We start from the raw sequence: 23928 nt of genomic DNA, 5'->3' as shown, positions 1-23928 counted from the left end.
ATGAAACACGCACGTAACTAATGCAATGCAAACACAAAAGTGGTAAAATTCATCCCTTGTTGCTGGCTCCAGCTAAAGACTGAACCTTTCCAGCATCACTGCACTGTTTTTTGTGAGGTGGTGAACAAGTGACATCCATCCGTGGCTCCTGTCTCTGAGTGCATTCCTAACTCAGCTCTGCTTCACAAATGTGACATCAGCCATGTGCAGAGACCTGAAACCACCAGCCCGGTCCCCATCCTCTGGAACTGAGTGGAGATGGGAAAGCCAAGTGCTGTTTGAGCAGCGTTGGCACCGCACTGGGAGGCTCAGGGCCCACTCGTGGGTCGTGCTGTGTGGGAGACACACATGAAGCAACACTCAAGCCCACAGGACTGCTGAGAGCATGATGTTCTGTGCAGCATGCAGAAGGGAAACAGGATCAGTCCCAATGTGGCATCCCCATTCCCTCTTTCCTCTTGGATCCAAACCTCTCGCAGCCAGGTAGGTGTTTGGTCTGACACTGCTGACCAGTGCTGCCTAGCATGGGAAGGAAAAGAGGGTCCCCAGAACCACAACTGATTTTGGCTCCAGGAGACGCACCTCCACAGGTTTCACTGAAATACACAAAGACCACGGGCTGCTTCAGAACCACACGCAGTGACAAACGTGCAGCCTACTCCCACTTACATGTAGATGCTTTAAGAATAATTATAAACTGATCAATCTCCGTGTGAGGCAGCAGGAAGGAGCCTGTATGTGCAGTGAGGGGGGCAGAGCAGAGCAGAGCAGGCAGCTCTGAGGACACCAGCAAACGGCCGTTCAGCTCTCACATTTATAAATCATTCACTTCTATCCACCTGTGCTCAGAATAACAATTTGCTGCCTGAAACCTGCGCGCTGGAGCCAGGAGGCTGCCAGGGACTCGCTTTCCTGGGACCCTCCAGACCTGTTGGGAAGGGGTCTGGGTCTCCAGAGGGATCTGCCCCTAGTGGGAAGAGGCACGGAGACACAAACACAGGAGCATCCGTTCAGCTGATCGCATTAGGTCTTCACGCCGCTGCTGCCGCCGCTTCGGTATCTGCCTCCGCAGCCCCCCGTGCGGTTAGACGAGCACAGAGGCAGCGCGTTCCGGCGGCTCTGGAAACGTCTGTAGCTGCGGGAGCTGCGGAGCCGCTCCGCGGAGCAGCCGGAGGGAGAGGCTCCGCTTCCAGCGGCGGGAGCGTTATGAAACAGGAGCGTGGCGGCCGCGCCGGCGGGGGCTGAGCGCCGGCCGCTGGTGCAGGAGGCCATGGAGCGTCCCCGCACCGCCGCGGCGCAGCACCCCGGCACCCCGTGAGGCGCGGGGCCGGGCGGGGGCTCACGGGCACGGCAGCCGGAGGGACGCGGCGCGCTCGGAGGATTACGGCTGTGCGCGCTGCGAGCAGGATTAGCGGGGAGGGCAGCGGCCGCGGGAGCAGGGTTGACCGCGTTACGGCTTTCTGTGGTATTTCTGCGGGGTGTCTGGGACTTCACCTGGCTGCAGCCGGAGTGCCTCGGCCACAGCGAAAGGTGAGCATCCTTCCTCTTTTTCCTACACAGTTGCATTGTGTGTGTCTGCAAGCTGTTTGTCAGCTGGCCTTGGCACAAGTAAGAACCAGAGAACTTTTCGCAGAGGGTGAGGCATTAGCATTCATCGCAGCCTGACCGGCGGTCTGATTTGTTAACATTTATCCATGGATCTGAGCACACGGGGCTTAGCTGCATTATTTATAAAGATTGCAGCTCGCTCTCGAGATGCCCTTCCCCGAGCAGCCACAAAACATCACACTTGAAAAGTGGGGATGGATCATGCGAGTGTGTGTTGTGGCCCCAGCCTGGGGAGGCAGGCGAGAACGCTCGGCTCCTCCAACAGTTTCTGAAGCATCCTTGTGCTAAATAAATAGACCCCGGCAATTTTTAGTAGGTGGATGTTGCAGCATTTTGGATGCTGAGGGGTTTGTTAAAGACATTTAAATACCTATGATCTAGTTACAGAGCTTCACGGTGTTTCAATTTCAGTAGATTTCCTTGCACACAGGAAAAGATCTCCTCTCTAGCTCCTATGGGCTGAGGCAAATACCAATATAGGGTCTGCGTTTTACGACAGTCTCTTACAAAACTTCAGCCTATTGCCACAGAACCACATTGGGGGGTTGGAAATTGCAGATAAAGCCTCATTTGCTGGGTGCTGGAGTTCTTAATACCAAAGGGATGTACATTATGCATGAATGGTTTATTATTGATCAAAATACTTTCGAGGTTCAAGAATGCTGCTTGCTGATAGGTCTCAGTTTATCAGTGAATGGTGACAGCAGATTGTGTGTTAGCTTTTGAGTGCAAACCTCTGTGTACAGAATGCACACATATACATGCATGTATACAGACAAAATGTAGGTATGTGTATGTCTGCCCCTTTTCCACACTGGCATGGAATCAGTTCTCCTGATTACTACTTTATCACTGAGCTAGGTAAAAAGTATGGGATCAATGGAAGAAATCCCCTATTGCTGTGGTGTGCTCGGTCACAAGCTGTCACTGGACACTTCCCAAGTCATCATGCTGTCTCACAACAACCCTTTTGGACCAGTTCCTCCTGCAGGCCCCTCTGCATCCCTCACCATAGGCAACTGCATTCACCAACACAGTTATTGACTAGATTTACACCTACCCATGCTAGAAAATTGGTCTCCAAAAAGCGGAGCATCCAGTGAAAGTGCTGCAGTGACCAAATCCACACAAGTCAGCACTGAGTCTCCAGCCTCAGGCTGCAGCTCTGCTCTGTGGCACTGCCTTTCACTTCCAAAGCTGAATTATTTATCAGCTGTAAAGCCTGGATATCATATACATTTGTAACTTCTGTATTTTCAACTTGATTTGACTAGTTTATGGATCACAGAGTTTTTCTCCATCTTTTTACTATCTATGCATAAAGATGTTTTTCTGCTTTATCGCAGTTCAACATTATTGAACAGTTTTAACACAATACCAGCATCAAAGATAACTTTGCAATCTGACTACATCTGGTAGCAAGTGCACTTGTACCCAGCAACAGGAAGCTTGCCAGGAAGCCCTCTCAAGCTGCAATGTTTGCCACTACAGCATGTAGTGAAATTGCTTCTACCTCATCTCTAGTTTGCTGGCAGACCTTAAAGTGGTGCTTAAAGTAACACTCAAAGCAGCATTGTGTCAAGAAGGAGTCACTCATGAGGGGGGCATGTGCATAGTCAGCACAGATCCATCCTCCAGCAAGTGAATCTCTTAAGTTGGAAGAAGTGCTTGTTGCTTCTGAAAGCCCAGAGTAAGGCCACATCTTTTGGGAGGGAAGCTGGCGTGACACATCAGAGCTTCTGTGCTGGGACAGGCTGCAGGTCCCTTCGCTAATGTCTCACCAGTCTCCTCATTACTTACTGAAAAGCCCTAGACCAAAAGCGCCATTTTGATGGAAGAGAAGTGGAGGAGTTAGTTTCTAGAAATACCTACAAAGCAAGTTATTCTCTAAGTCAGACGATTGGAGGTAACTTGGGAAGAGGTGGGAAGGAGCCCTTGTTCTGTATTTAAATACAAACCCTCCACAAGTTCTGCAGCAGCAGACCTGAGTGATGTGGTGCGCTTTGCATGGAGGATGCAGGATGAGCACTAGCAAAGCACAGGCACCAGCTCATCCTCAGCCTCACATGACTGAACTAGACATTCCTGCCTTGGAACAGAGGAGAAAAGCAACCTCAGCTTACCACATGCCTTGCAGGAAGGGCTGGGATGGGAGAACTGGAGCACAACGGAGCAGGTCCTCCCAGGCTTCCTCTGCAGGGTTATCCAAGCAGGAATGCCTGCCCAGGGTGCTTCTACCTCTCCACCTCAAGCCAAACACTCTGGGAAGGTTGGGCAGCTGGATTCTAGATGGGTCCCACATGAGCACTGCATTGTAACTCCCAGAAAGGTCAATGAGCAGGTTATATTCCATAGGCCTTATCTCATTGTAAAGTACACATTTAAGTTGGTGAAGGGAATCTGTATAACTCTTAATGTACCTCTTCATCAAATATTTCCTCTCTTTTTTGGTAAAAGAATTTCCTACAAAGGGCAATGGAATTACAAACTCACCTCTTATTCTTCCCTTCGCATGAATTCCTGAATTATAGTTAACTTAGTGAGATGATTTCACATGACACTTCCTTAAGGAGCTAGAAAAAGTAACAATGGACTTTAACCAAAATCCATCCGAATCAACCTGTATCTGAGTGGGTTTTGGCTTAAGACAGTGGAGAACTAGGATGTTTTTTCTAAGCTGTACTTCTAGCATGTGTTGCTTTCCACACAAGCGAACTTCTCTGTCAGTTCCACCTGAGGCATGAGGGGAGAGCTCAGCTTTTTTAACCCCTTTCTCAAAATTCAGGAGACTGTTCTGGCCACATGTGAAAGCACCACAGGTTCTGAGTGCTTTTAGCGATGGGAACAAGGCGAGCTGCGAACATCTGACAGCATCCCAACGCTCAATCTGCAGCTTCTCCAGAGTTTTTCTGCCTACGTGCTTTCACGCAGAGTGATGCTGGCCTTGACTTTCCAAACAGCCTCAAGAAACTGGGTGCGTGTATCCAAAAGAAAGGCCGCAAGCCAGACTCCTGCTATGTCCCAACTGACTCCATTTGTCCTCAAAGACAGCTGATGAAAGGAAGGAGAAATGTGGAAGAGGGATGGATTTTTCTAAACCCGGTGCTCAGGAGTCCAATTCCCTTCCGTTTACAACAGCAAACACAGCTTTGCTTCCGAGCCAAGGCCTCGGAATCTGCAAAATCCTGCTGGTCTTTAGACAAGATCAGCTGTTGATGAGCTGGAGCATCAATGCAGTACTGACCCAAGAATCTGCACTGAGCAGCCTCTCAAGGGGCAGTCTCAAATGAGCAATTCCTTCACCTGCAAGTTGGGGCTATTTAGTGTCTTCAGACTTCCTCAGCCTTTGTAGCATCACTGAAAGCATTCAGCCTTCCCTTAAAAATTCCATAACTATTCCTGTAGCTAGGAGAGTAGAATTGCCAAGAACTTTACAAATTTTCCTCTATTTCTCTTTACAAATATAGCAATAAGTACAGGTATAAATCTGGTGTTATATATGTAATGCAAGAAAAATAAGGATTAAAAGAAAACCAGCCCTGAAAATGGGAGACACCTCGGGTCTGGCAGCCAATCCTGTCTGTGTGCTTCCCAACACCGTGCATGTCCTCACCAGGGCACCAGGGGAGGGGAACACTGATTGCACAGTGCTCCGAAACAGGCAGCACATGCAGATGGGTCCCTCCTCTGCCTCCTGCCAAAGAGCTCCACACAGCCATGTCAGTGGCTCCCTACCTGCTAACCACATCCTTGCTATGAAATACTGGTAGAGCTCGACAGGATCCATTACCCCTCACCAGGCACAGCCGCTGCTGCTGCCGGGCACACTCAGGAGCTGGGGCTACATGCCAGCCAGAGCCCATTGCAGAGGATGCCACCGCAGTCCCCTCAAGGCCTGCTGCCCCTGCCGCCCCACTGCTCTGGGTAGGGCCCCACAGGAACAGGTCCTGAGCAACGTGGCTGCAGAGAAGCAAAGCAGCTTTTCTGGGGGTGCTGGTGGGAGACACCTTGACCGAGCACTGCAGGTTCGTGCAAGTCCTCTGGGAGAGCATCCCTCACACTGCACCAGCACTGACTGAACAAACACCCACCCGCAGCACTGCCCAGGAGGGTCCCCAGTGTGGGGACAGGGCTCCAAAACCAGGCTACAGCTGCAAAGCCACTGGTGATCAGGTCACACCAGATCTAGAGGGATCCCTCTTGTAAGATGCTGGCTGCCCCAGGGACAAACACAGCATTGCCCAGTTTAGGAAACAGATGGGAACAGATTCATAGTGTGAGACTGGGATTTCAGGCAAGATGCATTTCTCAGCACTGCGTTCAGTCCTGCTGGCACATACAGGGGAAAAAAACCCTCAAAACTACTTTTGTCTAATGACGTTTCCAGCCACAAACACCTCAAAATGCTGTTCAAACAACTGCATGGTTATCTGACTTCTGAACAGTCAAAAATTCACCTGTCACCTGTAAAGCGAATAGATCGGTATTTCATAAAATCAGATCACTCAAGGCTCTTCTGAACCCCATCAAGTTCATGCCCTCAATAACCGGATAATCCCCCATTTTAAAAAATCATAGGCATCAGACACACAAGGGCTGGTGACCCACGCAAGGGGTCCTTTCCTTGCTGAAGGCTCAGCACCATTGCAGCATTAACCCTTTCACTGTTCCGTCCACCCAGAGGTCCTCTCCACTGTTTATCAGTTCTCATTTCCCATCTCAAATCCTTTCAATTACTGTTTTATGATTTCACTGAAGAGCTCAACTCTCAATTAATATGGTCCTAAAAGCCCTTTGGCTGGAAGAACTGATAAATAGGAACAGAAGACTCTTAATTTTCCTCCATTTCACTTCATTTTAAAATGAAACATGTATGAAAAAGACAAATGATACATTTTCTATTACCAGACACTAGTTCATATCCTCCTTACTCTTTCCTTTTTAATATCATCATCAAAAGTGGTGTACTTCAATTCTTTTAGGCATACTTTGATGATACTGCAATAATCAGTTTATAGAAAATTCAAATGACATTTCTTTATGTCAGCAGCACTCTGCTATTTCCCCACTAAAAAGCAACGTTTAATTTCCGAGTTGCACATTTGCAGCAGTTGCTGTGGGCGGAGAGTCTGCTTATTTATTTGCTTGGGTTTTACTACAATGTACTGTCATGGCAACTGTACTGAGGGCGAATGCATCTGGAGGTAATTTATATATGTCACATTGACTGCAGTGGCGCTGGCTCGTACCATTTAAACTTTCTCAGGCACTGGGCAAGGGCAGCGTTAGCCCTGTGAGACCGAGAAGCAGCTGCCCTTAGTAACTAACTAGATAATTAAGCCATGCAGAGCGACAGGAGCAGTGCCAGATGATGCTTGGTGCTTGGAAGCAGAGCTTGCTGCATACTTCAGCCCCGGCCAGTGTCTCGGGCAGCGACTCTCGCTCTGCTGGGGCACAGCAGGTTTTCACCCTGCTCATGTGGGAGGCAGCACATCGCACCCTGCACGGGCGCCTTTGGGCAGGCGGTGCCCAGACCCGGCAGGGGATGATGCAGCTTCCCCCGTTCCACATCACTGCAAACGTGGAGAAACTCGACTGAAAGCTGCTGAAAACTCAAGCCCACAGTGCATTAAAAGGGACTAAATTGGGGCAGTGCTGCAGTTTCCTCATCATGTGCCTGACCTCCGCCACACGGCTTTGATGGTCCCTCTCCAGCCAAGCCACCACTCGGCATCGCTGATGAGAGGCTCCTGCTGCCGCAGCACTGCCTTAATGCAAATGGCTTGGACACACTTGGGAACTTTGGCTCCAAGTGTTTCTTGATATTGTACCTCGCTCACTTTGTGGGTAAACCAAAAGAGCTGCGAAACCCTGAATTACAGCTGGGCAAGGATGACTGCGAGGCTGATGAATTTATCAGGCCTCACCTTGCTGCTAGGGGGAAATCTTCAACCTTTTGAATACCTGTGTGATTGCAGCCATTACCATCTCCCCGGAGGCTTTGCAGCAGTGTTTCCTTGGGCGCCATCCCTTTGCACTGTAGATGTGCTCAATGCAAGCAGTGTACGGCTGCCTCCTCCACTGGCTAAGCCTCACCTCAGAATCCTGCGGGATGCAGGGAGCAGCAGTTTCCCTGCCAGAATCCCAAATGGCCAACACACACACGCATCTTTTACATTAGACAGCCTGTTTTGGGCATAGCTCAGGTTTGCAGTAGCCCCATGTTAGGAACAACGAGTGAATCAAACCATACCTATGCTTATAGACTGTATTTCTGCAGATAAATTAAAGCAGTAACAATCTGCAGTATCTAATTATGGCCAATCTGCCTTTCATCTGCCTGGGTACTTTTGACCCCTTTACTGTAATTCTTGAGCGCTCACAACGTTGATCAGAGATTTTCAATAATTTAACTTTAAGGGTCAGCTCCTCAGCTGTGTAAATCAATGCATTTTCCTTGGCTCTGGAGCTGAGCAGAAGGGAGGGCTCTTTCCTGGTACGGCTGAGAAACTGGTCTTCAGGTACTGCAGCAGTTTTGGCTTGGAAGTTCTGAGCTTTGGTTATGGTCACTGCTTAAGGCAGAAAGAAGTTGCAAAACTAAATGAAAAAGAAGGGAGAAGGGAATGGGTGGAGACTTGGTGCCTCTGTTTAAGAAAGAGGCATCAGTGAACATCCACAGAATTGAACTCAGATACACAGTGAAACAAGACACACAGTGAGCAGCTGCTCCTCTGCCAGGACTGTGGATATCAAGAGCGTGCCCCAAGTGCCAGTTAAGCAAAATCCATAATATTTTCTTTCCTGGAAAACACTGCATCTTTTCTCAGCACTTGTCTGGCTCCACAGAGAGGCGACTGACAGGGAAAACAGGAACTTATGGGGAGATGCCAGCTTTTATTTGCTACAGGAGGTTAAAGGTTCCCTGAAGCACAAAGGAGCTTTTCTTGCCCAGACAATCCCATCGCGGTGCACATCAGCACGACTGAAGCCTGCGAAGCTCAGAGCAGTCAGGAGAGATCTGGTGAAACTTGAAAGGAAATTTTTCCAAACATTCCCTGGCTTTTACCCACACTTCCCTGTTCGGCCACAGCACAGAAACCCGCTGAAAACCAGCCGTATCCCCGGTGTCTGTTAAAGTGACAAGCTCAGCCCTGCGGCAATCCCCAAACCCCTTCCAGCACAAAGCCTGACTTTATTGTGCTGCGCAGAGATTAATAATTCTTATCATATCTATTGTGAGTTGATGCAATTTCTCCCCCCCACCCCGCCCCCCCCAACTGCTGTTTCCTTCTGATCTGCATGTGTAGCTTAGCTACTTATAGCTGAAAGGAAGGAATCTGATAATACCTTCCTAAAAAGGTGCCCGTACTGCGGCTGCCTGTTCCCGTGGCCGAGAATGGAGATGTTGGCTATTGGCAAAAGAAAAGAACTTTTTTCCCAACATCCCAAGAGAATTAACCTCATCATTGAGGTATTTCTTGTGCATTCCAAATTAAAAGAAAACAAAAAAAAGGAGGGGGGAAAAAAAGCTGAGGATCTGAAACCAGCTTCTGCTTAATCAATCATTCCCATTGGATTGTTGCTTTTAAAGTGCATCATTACAAACAACAGATGGAGGAGCAGCTAGAACAAGGGCGGGTGGGGGACTGTCACCCCTGGTGATGGGCATTTTCTGCTCGGATGGAACCAACCTCCCTGCTGCCGTTTCAGGTCTGAGCGGCGGCTGCTGGGCAGCTCCTGGAGCACAACGATGGCTTCACCCCGGGCACCTGCGGAGCCCCTCGGCTTGGCGGGCGCCTGAGCCCGGCCCCAGGCTGCTCCCTGCGCTGCGGGAAGAAGGCTTTTCCCTGGGAGAAGGCACCTTAGCGATGGGCTGAACTTACGGGAGGAACCAGCGCCCGGCCAGGCGGAGATTGAGGGGCCCGTCGGGAGGCGTGAAGGGCCTGGTTTCAGTAAGGGCATGGCCAAAGCTTTCTTCAGGCTACAGAAGTTTCTCCGTCGGACCCAGTTTCTGCTCCTCTTCCTCACAGCAGCTTACCTGATGGCCGGCAGCCTCCTGCTGCTGCAGCGGACCCGCCTCATTATCCAGCAAGGCTCTCGCGGGACCTCCGCCAGCCAGGCCCTGGCAGTGCTGGACGGGATGGCCGGGGCTGGGATCGTGGACCCGCGCCCTGTTCCCAGGCTGCTGGTGGGCATGGATGCGCTGCAGGATGCGGCCCCGGGCCAGCAGCACAGCCCGCGGTGGCTCGTGTCCCGCAACTCCGAGCTCAGGCAGCTGAGGCGAAGGTGGTTTCACAGGTTCATCAGCGACCAGGAGCCCATGCAGACAGCGGGGTTCAGAGCGATGAAGCACACTGCTGAACACACAGGTAAAGATGCACCCTGCCCCTGTGCTCATGGACCGCTCCTCTTCCTGTTCCAGCGCTTCATCACCCTTTTGGCAAATAAATTGTTCCTCAGCTCCATCTAAACCTGCCCTGGTGCAGCTTGAGGCCGTTTCCTCTTGTCCCATCCCTTGTTCCTTGGGAGCAGAGCCCAGCCCCTCCTGGCTCCATCCTCCTGTCAGGCAGTTGCAGGGAGCCATCAGGTCCCCCCTGAGCCTTCTCTTCTCCATCTGAACCCCCCAGTCCCTCAGCCGTTCCCCATCACCCCTGTGCTCCAGGCTCTGCACCAGCTCCATTCCCTCCTATGGCCCCACTCCAATACCTCAATGTCTCTCCTGCAGTGAGGGATCCAGAACTGGACACAGGATCCAAGGTGCAGCCTCATCAGTGCTGAGGGCTCAGGGTGGGGACCACGTCTTTCCCTGCCAGGGAGGCTGGCAAGTTCCATCAGTGCATCAAATGAAAACAGGAATTTGTTAAGTAAAAAATTAACATTTTCTGTTAGGAGTGCTTCCACGTATGGGGTGTTTCATACTGCTGCCCTGGCCTGGTTATGCCATTGCACAGGATGCAGAGGGACAGGAACTGAATCACTGATATGATGTTCTGCTCTAAGACCCCGAGTCTCTCACAGGACGTGATTTGGGATACCCCTGGGGTCTGGTGCTGTGGGAGGGATGCAGGGAGAGCACCCTCTGGCTCCTGACATGGCTCTTGGGCCCCACACACCGAGTTCCTCTGCTGCTGGTTTGAATCCAAGGGCCCAAATCCGAAGCCCCCAGTGAAATGCAGAACATCCTCACTGTAGGCGACCCCCAGCCCACCAGCAGTGTGCTCAGGGTGTGCATCACAGCCTGTGAGCTCTCCAATTGCACGTTCACAAATTACCAATGTGCAGGTCTTTGAATCTGCCCTTGTTTTGGTAATATTTTAGTGTTTGATTTGTTATTCCAGGCTCCAGAATCTCTATTAGAGTGCCTTAAAGTTTCCTTTTTTTGCAGATTATTTTATTGATAATATAATACTTTTTAGTTTTTTCATCATATATTCTCTTCCTGTCCAAGCTCATGTTATTTAACATTCCTGTGTTGTCATCTCAATGCTTCTAAAATCAAATTTCCTTTTTCCTTCATATTTTAATGATAAAATGTACTTATATACACACAATTGCTGTATAATAGCAGGACTCCACATCATCCTTCCAATCGTATATTAAAAATGGCCTGGATTTTTATACTGTTTTGTTCATGACAACAAAAAAAAGGCTTCACATAGGATGCAGTCTAAGAGAAATATTTATCTTTCATATGCTAAGCAAAGCAAGACATTTTAAGAGATTCGTTTGCACCAGGGAGAAGGAGATAGTTGGATGCGATAACCAGCCAGTGCTGCCTAGTTAAGACTGAAGTTATCTTTCCATTATAGCTTTAATATAACTCTATGTACCCAAAGAAAATTGATTTTCTTAATATTTCTTTCTCATCATCTCATTATCAATGTGAGATTTTCAATAAAACTTGGGAGGAATCCAGCAAGATTTCTCCAGGTCTTTACCGCTTTGAAGAACACCTCCTCCTTCACTGCAGAGACTCACAGGGCACTGCCACGGAAGGGAGGGAGCAGGAGCTGCAGCTCGAGGTGGCCACAGCCTGGCTCTCAGCCTGCTTGAAGGAGCTGGAGGAAGGGAAAAGGCTGGTTTGCCTTCGGCTCATTTCCATTGGACACCCCTGCAATAGCACCAGTGAAGCTCAGCACCAGCAGCCAGGCCTGCAGGGTGGGCAGGTCGTGATGTGTGCCCCTGTGCGGCTTCTGGCAGCGAGTGCCGCTGGATGGATTTGTCCCTTTTCCCTGTGTCCATCCCACGCACGTTGTCCAACTCTGCTCTTGCGCACAGGTACCTACGTGGGATGCTTCAGCGATGAATCAAGGGAGAGGACGCTGAAGGGAGCTGTGTTTTATGACTTGAGAAAAATGACAGTATCCCACTGTCAGGAAGCTTGTGCCGAGAGGTGAGCAGGAACTTCTCAGGGCAAGTTTGCTCTTCTCTGAGTTTGAAATGGGAAAAGCATGCACACATTAAACACACAGCATGTGTGAAAACTGTGATTATCTCACACCTTCAGGCATGCCGTAGCTCTGCTGCCTTGCTTAAGTAGACTGTTTCACTGCTGCCTAGTCTCTTTATCATAGCACGGCTACTGACAGTAGTTTCCTGCTGTCCTGGTCAAGAACCACTGTTCTGTTAGATGGTCTCTGTGGTCTGTGGCGCATTGGAACGCACGTGGTGCCTGTCCCCAGGGCCGGCTGCGTCTCTGGAGCAGGGTGGCAGAAGCATATGCCTGCACGGGGACAGGTATGGACTCAAGAGCAGCCAGAATGCCTGTACCAGCGGTGCCTGCGTTTGTTCCCGCAGGGCTTACACCTACGCGGGGCTGGCGTACGGAGCAGAGTGCTACTGCGGGAACAAGCTCCCCGCGACCGCCTCCAAACCCGAGGAGTGCAACAGCGAGTGCAAGGGGGAGAAGGGCTCGGCCTGCGGAGGGGTGAACCGGCTCTCGGTCTACAGGGTGGAGGAGCTGCGGGCAGGAGCCAGGCGACGTAAGTGGGTGTTTGTGTGACCGGGGGCAGGCGGCCTCTGCCAGGAGTGGTGCTGGCCCAACCTAAGCCCAGAAATGATCCGAAACAAAGGACTGCAGCAGGACAGTAATTAGATAGTAAGCAGAGGAGGATAGTAAGTAGGAGGGACACCAATCTCTTTCCTAGGCAAGAAATATGAGATCAGAGTTTTGCTCTTCCAAGAACTTCTGTCCTAGTTGTGGTTGGGATTTCTGTTTCATCTTGAGATGACAGTGCTTACCCTACTTGTCATTCAGTCAGGTACTGTGGGAGATACAGCAGATAAACCTTTGGGCCAACACAAAGCACATAAAATACCTAACAGCTGAGCTGTCTTTACTTTTGGCAAGCTCACAAGATCTTACTATGTTATTTGCTGAGAAGAAGCACCAAGACCTTAGGTTGTGCCAGTATTGATGGTACTTCATTTCTTCTTAAAGACAAGTCAAGGTTTGTACAATAATCCACCCAGCTACATATAAATTATATATCAAAGGTACATAGACCTAAATTGCTCGTGTCAGGCTGACAGGCACATTGGCAGGTTTCCCAGGACATGCATCACTGTTTAAATCTTAAGCATAAAATATATATACATCTTTCACAGAAAAAGGGTGGCATTTATTTTTCTCCTAAGTGTTAATGAATTAGTCATCAAATTAGTCTAGCCTGCAGCTAGATTTGTATTTTGGTTGCCCTTAGTAATACCTGATATTTGACTGTTTGAAGAATCCCACTGACAAGCCCACAAGCTAGCTGAGAGGCCAACAGAAGCATTAATCACAATGAACAAGCACACTGGGAGGTAACTCTGACACCATCACAGCACCTGCGATGTGCACGATGCCGTGCAGAGAACAGAGCTCATGTAAGGCTCCTGCTTGCACAGAGCACATCCAGTAGCATCTCCACTTAAACCTTCCCTGGGTTTGGCAGCTCCTGGTTCCATGAGCACCACAAACTGCACAGCTCCCATGCCAGGACTGTGCCCCATGTCACGTTAAATACGGGGAAGCTCAAAGCCTGAAGCCAATGCCCCTTCGCTCATGATGGAGAATCTGGGCCCTTCTGCCAGGAAATCCTTGCACAACCAAAATTCCCTTCAACACCGCATCTCTCCAGTCACCCAACTCATTTCCCACATCAGTTCTAGTGAGTGTTCTTTAAGGTAGCAAGTGGGTGCAGACCAGGAGAAGACCCAAATTCCCTCCTCAGTCCTCCTTCCTCCCTGTTGAGTCATGCTAAGTAGAGTTAGCACAGAGTGATGAAATAAAAGCATTTTCCACCTTTGTAAAGCCAAAACCAAGCCCTAGGAGTCAGAGACCCACTGAACACGCAGGCTCTTTTCTAAGCAGCCACACCACACCGTTTCCTCCGTTACCATCAGTTCATCTGTGCTGATGTGCAACCTCACTGGGGCAGGGAGTTCCCATACAGCTCTGGGTATCACCTGGTTCTGCCCAGGAACGTTGCTCTCTCAAGCAGGAGGGGATTGGTGCTGCTGCTTGTAACGAGCATTAGGGCCAAACCCTGACTTCAACCACAGCAATGCAGGACACGGGGCAGTTCTGCCAAGCTCCGCGGCACTGCCGCAGGAGCAGGACAGAGCAGAGGCCGATGCTGAAGACCTGAAGCAAGCCCTTCTCCCCCAGCAGCTCACAAAGCCTAGTTCAGATTTCCAAGGCTGCAGCAAACACCCTTGGTCTCAAAAGAAAGTGAGTGGGAAGAGAAGGGAGAGCTCAGCCGGAGCAGATGTGCAGGAAGGTGGCTCCCTGGCGGGGGCTCAGGATTCATTTAAATTCCATTCCTTTTCTGGTGCAGATCATGGGAAGCTTTGTAGATTTGTATCGGGGCTTTTAAGTCTTTCAGGGGAAAGCATGTCATGAAAAGAAGCCTGGGACCTGCAAACAATAGCAATGCCCTCCGCTGGTGGAATGCAATCTAAACCCTTTGCTGCAGCCCAGCTTTCGGTGGTTTGTACAAAGCCAAAGGCATGTGCTCCTTTCAATACCACAGGATTTGCAGCACAGTTTTCTAGTGTCTATCGTGGTTTCTTGGATTCTACAGCATTTGGAATATACAATTTATTTTATTATTTTTAGCTTCTGAACCTAATATTGTTCTTTGTGAAAGAGGCAGGATACTACGGACATTGTTTTCTCAAGAGAAACCTATTTCATATCCCTGCAGGAAGGAATGTTATCTATCGAGGATGTTTTAGAGCTCCAGCAAATTTAACAGACACCTTTCCAGCCTCTTTGATACAGCCCAATTTGACGGTGGAGATGTGCTCTGAATTTTGCTCCAAGAAAGTAAGAACAGTTCTCATTTCACATTCTTTCTTTTTGTTATTTTAAATTTTAATCTACTAAGGGAATAACAGAGATTAATGCTTTAGAGCTTTGAATTTGTAAATGAGTTTCTAAAGCACAAAGCTCATCACAGTAAATAGCCAGTGATGTATCTGGTCCAGCTGCTCTCCCAAGTGGGGCTGGTGGGACGGAAAGTCAGAGTGATGCCACTAAATATCACACACAGAAAAGCCGTTCTAAGCAAGGAGTATCAGCCATGAGGAAATTGATGCCATTTCCATGTCACACTCAAACCAAGCCCAGAGCCAGATCTGATCCCAGGGGATGCCTCGGTGGCCCCAGTGGCCTCCGGAGAGCAATGGGGAGCCCCTGTGGCTCCAGGGCAGGGAGAGGCAATCCCAGCGCCCTCCTCCTGGTGCAGCCCTGAGCTCCCCACAGGCAGCAGCATGCATGGCCACAGAAAACAGGAGGATCTAATGTGAGGCATCTACACCCAGTTTTTACACCAGTATGTAACTGTGTTGGCTGGGAACGTGAGACACTCAGATAAGCACACTGAAAGCAGATGGACTGTCTTGGTACTTTAATACAAATGTGTGTATTTCCACACCAGAATTTATACCATTTTTTCTATAACCTATGTAATTTAGATCCAATTTATTTTAATTTAAAATGGAACCATTGTAGAACTTCATGTCAATATATAAGGCTACCAGAAGGCAAATAAGGTCAGTTGTGTGTCAGCTTTTGGACAGAAAGCGAGGACATACCAACATCTGCTGCCCTAGGGCACTCTCTTGGCCTGAAGCAGCGCCTTTGCTCATCCTCCACACTTATCACAGAGTAAGATTGTGGATGTAAGAACTGAAGGAGTTTGATGGACATGGGGATCTTCACAGGAGGGAACGTTCAGCTCAGAGCAGCCTCTGCTTCGGTGGCTGTTGTGGTTGGTTCCCTTCCTCCCCATCCCATAGGGCTTATTTTCTAGTTCAGAGGAGGGTTCACTGCGTGGTCAGATTCAGCCTGCAGCCACATCCAGCCTCATGCACTAAACTGAATGTTTATTACTTTGTCTTCTAGCATCACAAAACTGATTAAAACTATTAAGGCATGAACAACAAATCTTAATTAGTAGGTAAAGTGGGAAAGCTTTTCCCAGTCAACATACCCTCCATAGCAGCTCACCAATGTTTTACACATGCATGATGGGATTAGCTCTGTGCAGCCGGTTGCAGTGATTCACCCACATACCCTGTGTATTAACACACATGCACCCCCATGCATGTAAATGCATGGATGTCAGGACATCAGGAGCAATTATATCCAAAGTTCTGCTGTTAATCTATTGTGTAATGGTGGGAAGAAATCTTGATCTTTGTGTCAGTTTGCCCACATGTAACAATTATATCAATATTTACTTATGAAGTGCAATTGATGATTTTCAATCTGGGAGAATGGCATGAAATAGCTGGAGAAGCTCAAACACAAGGTCAGTGTTTTTTAGCACAATTGTGCCATTTTGGTGCGGGGAGATGTCTATTCTGAATTAATGAGGTAGAGCTCCTTCAAGGTTTTCTGGCCATGCAGCCAAAAAGTAAAAGCATCTGAATGACTGAAAAGGATACAAAAAAGACCACAACTAAAACAGTACCATTTCAGCCCGACTTTCAAACAGGACTTGGCTAGAGGAGAGCAGCAGGATGGAGGAAACCGTCCATCTCTGTAGAACAGCTCGTGCCTTTCCAGAGCTGGAATCAATGCCTATTTGCTTGATGAAGCTTGTGTGAGAAAGCCATGAGCAAACCAGATATTCCAAAGGATTATCTGAACAGACTCCTGCAGAGAGGGCATGGAGAGGGCTGCAGAAATGATAGCATGAAGAGGAAAAGGTACTGAAGGAAGGTGAAGAAAAGGTTTGGTACCTCTCTCATTTATTCCTTCCCTAAAGTGGAGCAGGTAACACATCACCCCTGTGCCCACAGCCCTGCTGGACCCCATGGCACCCTTTGGAAGGTGACTTGGAAAGTATTCCCCTACAGGGCTGACAAGGTCTCCCTCCACTTCAGCAGCAGCAACTGCACATCCACAAGTCCAGTTATTATGCATTGGTTTGTGCTTTAACTCTAGAAACCAAAAGGCCCTGATGTGACACTACAAGCGTTTGTCCCAACTTTGGATCCTTTCCTTGCAAAATAACATGGACAGCTTCCTAGCCAGTAGCAACACACTCCTGAAATCAGGAACCCCAGTATTTCAGTGACTTTGCACACTTGGACGTTACCGACCCCATGGTGCTTTTACTTTTCCTTGTAAAGCAATACACAGAGCACAATGATTTGCTAATTTCAAAACCAGACCTGCTGGTTTGAATTCCAGATGTAGCTACGTGCCATTATTTACCCATAAACAAAAGACTCCTGGGACTTGGATCAAAATCCCAGGAGAATGTGGAATTCACGCAGAGGGTTTCCAGAGCTCCATTTAGATATTGTCATTATTTCCTTAACACAATAAACCAAGGAGCAGTGGGCCAGAGCCTCGGGCAGCGCAGGCACTCACGCTTCATTCAAGTGACCGTGCTGCCACCCCTGGGCCTGGGCGGCACTGCGCGGACCGGCGCTTCTGCAGGCACCGGAGCCCGGGGCAGCGCTTGGAGAGGTCTCTGCAAAGCCTCTCGCTCGCAGGTGCCTCTGCACAGGTACATTCCTATGCCAGGCTGTGTGTGAGGGCCGGGACATTTATTAATTTCTCAAGCTGAGAAAGGCTGCTTCCTCGCAAAGGGAAAATTCCCGACTGCAGGCAGAAACAGCCCTGGTTTGCTCCTGGATCAAATCTGTAGTTTCTGACAACATCGTACCTCATTTGCCAAGCAAATGCTGGCTGTTTGGGCGCACATGTGTTGTGTTTGACTCCTTATCAGAGGATGAACATGCGGGAAAGAGCAAGAGATAAGCTGCTCAGCAGTCCTGTCACACACTCCCAGGCTCCAAAAGACTTAAAAGGTAAAAAGTGTTGATATGGAAGTGGAATGGAACGCTCTGCACTTCAAGTAACCCCAAACTTCCTTCAGGTGTCCCCACAGACCTGCCCTGGGGACCCTGGAAACCCAGGGAAAAACATCCCCAGTCCCCTGGTAGAGAGGAGAGAACTGAACTTGAGGGCAGTTCCAGCACAGAAGTGCACCTTTCCTAGTGAGACACAAGCAACCCCTGATTTCTTCAGCAAATGATCAGCACGTTTCCCTTAAAGTTCCCTAAGCTCCCATCAGCGCCAGCCCAGCCCCACTGCCACAGCACCTCCTCGGGAATTACCTCCTTGCAATGAACACTACCTGTGAGTACTGTGTGGTTGCACACCTTACACCCTGCCCACGTACCTGTCATTTGCAGCACTCAGCCTGGATTTCAGGCGAGGTTTCCCTACCTAGAAGCAAGGTAGAGCCTCCCTCCAGCAGCAGGCACCGCAGGTCCCCTCTGCCTCTTCTGGCACAGCCCCACGCTCACCCTCAGTGGGGTCCCTCTGAACACATGTGCCAAAAATGTCTTGGTACCACATTTCTAAGTGGCTTTTTCAGAAGCATTCACAGCAGCTCTCAAAGCCTCTGCCAGCCCTTCCGTGCATGTTCAGTTTTTGCTAGCTGGGAAGAAGTCACACTGAGACATGTACTTCTTTATGTTTTTTTTCTGGTTTTAAAATGGCATTAGTCAGTGGGTCTGAATTCCCTCTTTGCTTTAATTCTTTAAGGGCAAGCTTCCTCTACACAAACTCTGGTAAAAGCTGCATAAGGCAAACCTGTTAACAGTAGAGTGCTCAGTTTGAGGGAATGCAAGTGGAAGTTTAAAAGATGATCCAATTCAAAATGGGTGAAAATAAGAACCACTTTTCCTACACTGAACTCTTGCAGATGGAATTTCATACTAGAGGCTACAGGACTATTATAAAATTATGGCTTATGAATAATTAAGAAAATCAGAATATTTTGACTTCTCATGCTTTACGAGGTTTGTGTCTGAGAACCACTCTTAAAGCAATTGCAATATGAAAAGCACTAGAAGCATAAGACGCATGAGCTTTGCAACGATATATCAAACATCGCTTTGATCTTGACAGTGGCCTTGTGAAGATGTATTTCTCTTTGCATAGCAGCAGCATTCCCCGCTGGCTGTTGATGTGGCATTTACACACTGCTCTGTTTTCCCCCTTCTGCAGGAGTTTCCCTTGGCAGTGCTCCGAGCACGGGAGTGCTACTGCGGCTATGCCACCGGGCGCTTCTCGCTGCACAACGGGGCAGATGCGCTGCTCTGCAGCGGGCTGCACAACGCCAGCAGCACGGCCAAGGGACAGTACTGCCTGGTCTATCAGACCCCAGTGCAAGGTAGGAGCACCCACCCCACCGGGGCAGCCAGCGCTGCTGGGCATGGCCCCTGCACCCCTCAGCAGTGGTAGGGCTGATCTCTGTTCAGAGGCTCGTTGAGGAATGGAGAGCATAATGCATAGTTCATAATTTATTTCCTGGCTTCTTGTTGAATTGTCAGAGGGTCAGGACTGGCTCTCGTCCTACCCTTGCTTCTGGGGGCAGGCTAAGAAATAAGGCTTTACAAAATAAAGAAATAAGGATTTACAAAAGCATGGTAGGCTGTCATAAAGTACCTCTAAAGTATGGAGACCAGTGCCCAGCCCCCATGGAGATGGACACAATAGGGCTCATCACTACCTTGGACCCTTCGGAGAGGACAAAGAGAGACAGGACATTAGGAGACACAGCTAGAGGTTTAACTGAAGCAGCTCCTTCCAGTAGGAGGGGTTTCTCCTGCGTTATAAAACTGCAGTTTCCAGGTGTAATGGCATATTCAGGTTTCATTGAAAAGCCAACCTGCCAGGCAAATAGCCCCTAACAAACAGGCATCAAGGGGCTTTTATCACAACTTGCTGGCAAGTACAATGGGTTGCCGCAGATCTTTCAAAAAAGCATTGCCTAACACAAAACCAGCAAAACCTCTTCCGAGGATAATCTCTCTGGCCTCTCACGGCTGAATTAATTTGGGGAAGTAGCTGACTCACAACTGGACTCAAATTGATATCCTATATTTGCAAGAGAGAAAAGAAAGAAGCAATAAACGCTGTAATCAAGAGCTGTCAGGGAAATTATTAAAAAGCCACAGTGCTAACAATGAAATATCTTCTGTACTCGCAGACACCCGCTGCACCGACAGGAAATTCTTAACCACCAAATCCAAAGTGTTTGTTGCTTTGTCGAGCTTTCCTGGGGCTGGGAATACGTGGGCTCGCCATTTGATAGAGCATGCCACAGGATACTACACGGGAAGCTATTACTTCGATGGAGCCCTGTACAACAAAGGTACTGTGTCCCCAGGGATGGGGCACACAAAGCCCCTCTGAGGCACGGAGCTTTGCTTGCTCTGGCATCCTCCTGCTGGGACCCAGCGGGTGCTGCCCTGCTCAGCACACTGGCAGAATTCAAACCCGTGCCTGGAGCGAGGCATCGCTCACGGTGCTGGCAGCAGTAGGGGTGGCTCCAACAGCTCCACAGGCAGCTGCTTTCACAGACCACAGCCAAAATGTGCAGGTCACCTGCACTGGTGCTGCTGAGCACACACACGTGCACAGCTCCCATCTGAAAGACTGGTCCAAAAGACCAGCTGGCTAAAATGCCAACTAAACCGAGCCTTGTGTAGCACAGGAAACAGCATTTTAAAGTGTTCCTGACTGTGCTGGCAGGGCAGCAACCTGCATGGGCACGATAATCAGCAAGCACGAGCAGTGGCCCTGTGCAAAGCAGCCCCTGTGCAGTGAGGTGCTGCCTGCTTCTCCCCAGCGGAGGAAAGCCATGCTCCCACGCACACCCAGCTCAGACATGGGTTTGACAGGCTGGTCCTCCCACTGCAGTTTTACACCACTGTAGAGAGTGATTTAGCATGTGAAAGGTACAGGCACATCATCAAGCAGAAAAGCCAACAATCCTGTCTTGTAAAACAGGTTTTAAAGGAGAAAAAGACCACTGGAGGAGTAGAAGGACCATCTGTGTGAAAACACACGAGAGTGGCAAGACAGAGATTGAAATGTTCGACTCAGCGATCCTGCTGATCCGGAACCCGTACAAGTCTCTGATGGCGGAGTTCAACAGGAAGTATGCGGGGCACCTGGGCTATGCCACCGACCGCAACTGGAAAAGCAAAGGTAAAACATCACCCCGGGGGGGCACTGCTGCTTCGGACACAGCTTCAAACCCAGCACACTGGGGAGAGGGAGCTCACCGGGACCAAGCGAGCCCTGCAAACAGTGGGACTCGAGTCCCACCGCAGCCGAGCGTAGTCCCCAGAGTGCTCGGACCTGCACTTGGGGAGTGCCTGGGGTCTCGCTGCACATCCAGCACCAAACCTGTGCCCACAGGCGTGCAGCAACACTGCTGCCATCGTGCTGTTTGGCAGAGAAAACATGTCCACGTCCAACATCCCTGCGTACAGCCCATTTGCCAAGCTATGTGAGGTGAAGAGCATTTGCCCCTGCAGCATGTAATAAACATGAGAAGTCTTATTTAAGATTGGAGGATTCAATGGAGCATGACATTTCCTGAAGGAAATTTTACAGCGCTGCACAGGTGCTACGGCACTGCAGATAAAGAAGGATAATAGCAATAAGGGGACTTGAGATTCAGTGTTCCTTGAACACACAAAAAGAGTTCAGAATATGCCTGCCACGCTTCATGCGTTTGACTGGCAAGCTGATAGCGTGACTGTGATTTCCCCACTGAACACACTGCTGCATTCAGACAGCAGCAGAGGAGGGATTCCACTTGCATATCTCCTCATGCATATTTTAGGCATTACAGCTGTGCCTTGGCAAGCCTCACAGCACAGGGCTGAGGGAGGCTGGGGAAGTGTTCTCTCTCACAGCACATTTCTTTCCCAAGATCATGTATTACCTTTCATCACTCACAACTCAAAACCTATTCATCAAACCCAGACAAAACAGCCCTTAGTAAAAAGTCCAGAGGGAATGGCTTTCCCATAACAATTTGTAGTTTGCTGTACATTTCAGCCACAAGTGCTCTTTGTCCAGCCCAAAAGCTTTAGCTAGGACTACTAGATTATCATAAACAGCAAATAGAGACTGAGGTGTCATTAATGGTAGGCAGAGGTAGGAAAATCACTCGGTAAATCCTGTCCCTGTGATCGTGGTGGGCGACCCGAGGTCCCTCCCATGTGCCAGGCACAGATGAATCTTCCGAATGCATCCTATTCCCCAGTGCACGCCCATGCAGCACCACCAGACCGTGCCCAGCAACGCCAGTCCTGCTGCACAGGTAAGGCTGGGAACGCGGCTGCCGCGCAGCATGGCTAACGCTGTCTCCTCTCCCTGGTTTCCCGGTGCGCAGAGTGGCCGGATTTCGTGAACAGCTACGCGTCCTGGTGGGCCTCCCACGTCCTCGACTGGCTCAAGTACGGGAAGCGCCTGCTCGTCATCCACTACGAGGACCTGAAGCAGAGCCTCATCCCCAAGCTGAAGGAAATGGTGGAGTTCCTGAACATGACGGTGACAGAGGACAGACTGCTCTGTGTGGAGAACAACAGGGAAGGGAACTTCAAGCGGTCTGGTGCTAAGCAAAAGGATTTTGAGCCATTCACACAGGAAATGAAAGATCTTATCAACAGGTACATCCTGACAGTGGACGAAGCCCTGAGGGGAAGAAACTTCACAGGGCTGCCCAGAGAGTACGTGCCGAGATGATGACCTGGTGGTGCTCAGTGCTGAGCTTACAAACAACATCATTTTTCTCAAAAATACAAAGCTAAAACAACCCCACAAAAATAGTAATAAAACAGGAACAGAGCTTGATAGCCGTTAAAGATACTTGTGGAGCCTGCTGAGCAGTGCAAATTCTCCCACTCAAGGGTGTTCTTCAGAGCACTAAGTGCTCCAGAAGGCAAGCAATGAAGGATGGAAATTGGGTTATAAACCAGGGCGAAAAGCTTTTAGTGTCTACCTGCGTGTGCCCCTCCTGCACCAGCAGCTCAGAACCTCACCGGGAGCACCCCTGCTTCTGCTGCGGGCATCCTGCCCTGCTGCCGTCACAGACCTGCCAGGGGCCACGTGGGCTCCTACAGGACCGCATGGGACAGGGATGCATGGAAAGGGGGAGGGAAAAGGCACCTGGACACTGATGGACGGTTCCCATCGGAGCAGTTAAGGAGGTCACCTTCTTCCAGTCCAGCCCACGAGCTTCCCCCCGGGGTTTGCTGGTTGGGTCACCTGCCATGGCAGAGGCAGAGGTGCAGGGGGAAAAAGTGTCCATGTGCTGGGCAGGGGGGGCTTCAGGACCCACCCCAGGCTCCCCTGCATGGCCAGGGCCATGTGAGCCCCACAGGGAGGTGGCAGCCGCAGTGTGCCCCCGTGAAGAGGGGACCTGGGACCTGCAGGACAGAACCTCAGCATGGCCAGAGGTGGGCTGGGTATTGCCGGTCCCAGAGAGACCCCAGGGGCATGGATGAGGCCTCAGAGGGGTGGCAGAGGAGGGATTGTGTCCGTGCTGGAGGCTCAGCACAGGTTTCGGCACCTCCATCTCTGTCACCAGAGCCACAGTGAGTCTGCGACAGCCATGTGTGGTTGGTCTGTGGTCCCCTGTGGTTCACTTCACCCTGTGCTGTGCTGCAGCAGAGGTTGGCAGATTGGATGCCTGCAGGCAGCTGCCACCGGAGCGGCTCGGAGATGGTGAAACCACGCAGCTGGAGAGGCTGTCCTGCTGCGAGATGCTTCTGTTCGTGTGAAATAAAGGATTCCTTGAAAACTTAAGTGAAAATATTAGTTTTAATAAAGCAACAAGTTTCTATAAAGGGAGCTGGGCTTCCTCTGCGTGTGTATCATTGGTGTTTTGACCATCCATTCATTTCTTCTAATGTTCATTCAGAACAGAGAGGGACAAGACCTTGTGCAAACTGAGCCAGTACAGATGCTGGACCAAATTTTACTGCGACGCCTCTGCTTCATAC

The 23928-nt window shown here is 49.8% G+C and overlaps 1 protein-coding gene across 1 annotated transcript; it reads left to right on the top strand.

Moving 5' to 3' along the window:
• The first annotated feature begins 1377 nt into the window (after positions 1-1377).
• Positions 1378-23009, top strand: WSCD1 (WSC domain containing 1). The gene is made up of 9 exons (XM_061469889.1): positions 1378-1530; positions 9319-9977; positions 11887-12001; positions 12406-12590; positions 14799-14920; positions 19130-19295; positions 20115-20279; positions 20918-21118; positions 22317-23009. Exons 2-9 carry the CDS (start codon positions 9569-9571, stop codon positions 22667-22669), a joined length of 1716 nt encoding a protein of 571 aa, XP_061325873.1. The 5' UTR covers positions 1378-1530; positions 9319-9568; the 3' UTR covers positions 22670-23009.
• The last annotated feature ends 919 nt before the right edge of the window (positions 23010-23928 follow it).

This window comes from Pezoporus flaviventris, unplaced genomic scaffold (genome assembly GCF_033815535.1).
Source record: "Pezoporus flaviventris isolate CSIRO_AGI_PZ_B2104156 unplaced genomic scaffold, CSIRO_AGI_Pfla_v1 ptg000063l, whole genome shotgun sequence".
In the NCBI taxonomy this organism is placed as follows: domain Eukaryota; kingdom Metazoa; phylum Chordata; class Aves; order Psittaciformes; family Psittacidae; genus Pezoporus; species Pezoporus flaviventris.
Note: the sequence above shows the minus strand (reverse complement) of the source record. Positions and strands in the feature narration are given on the sequence as shown.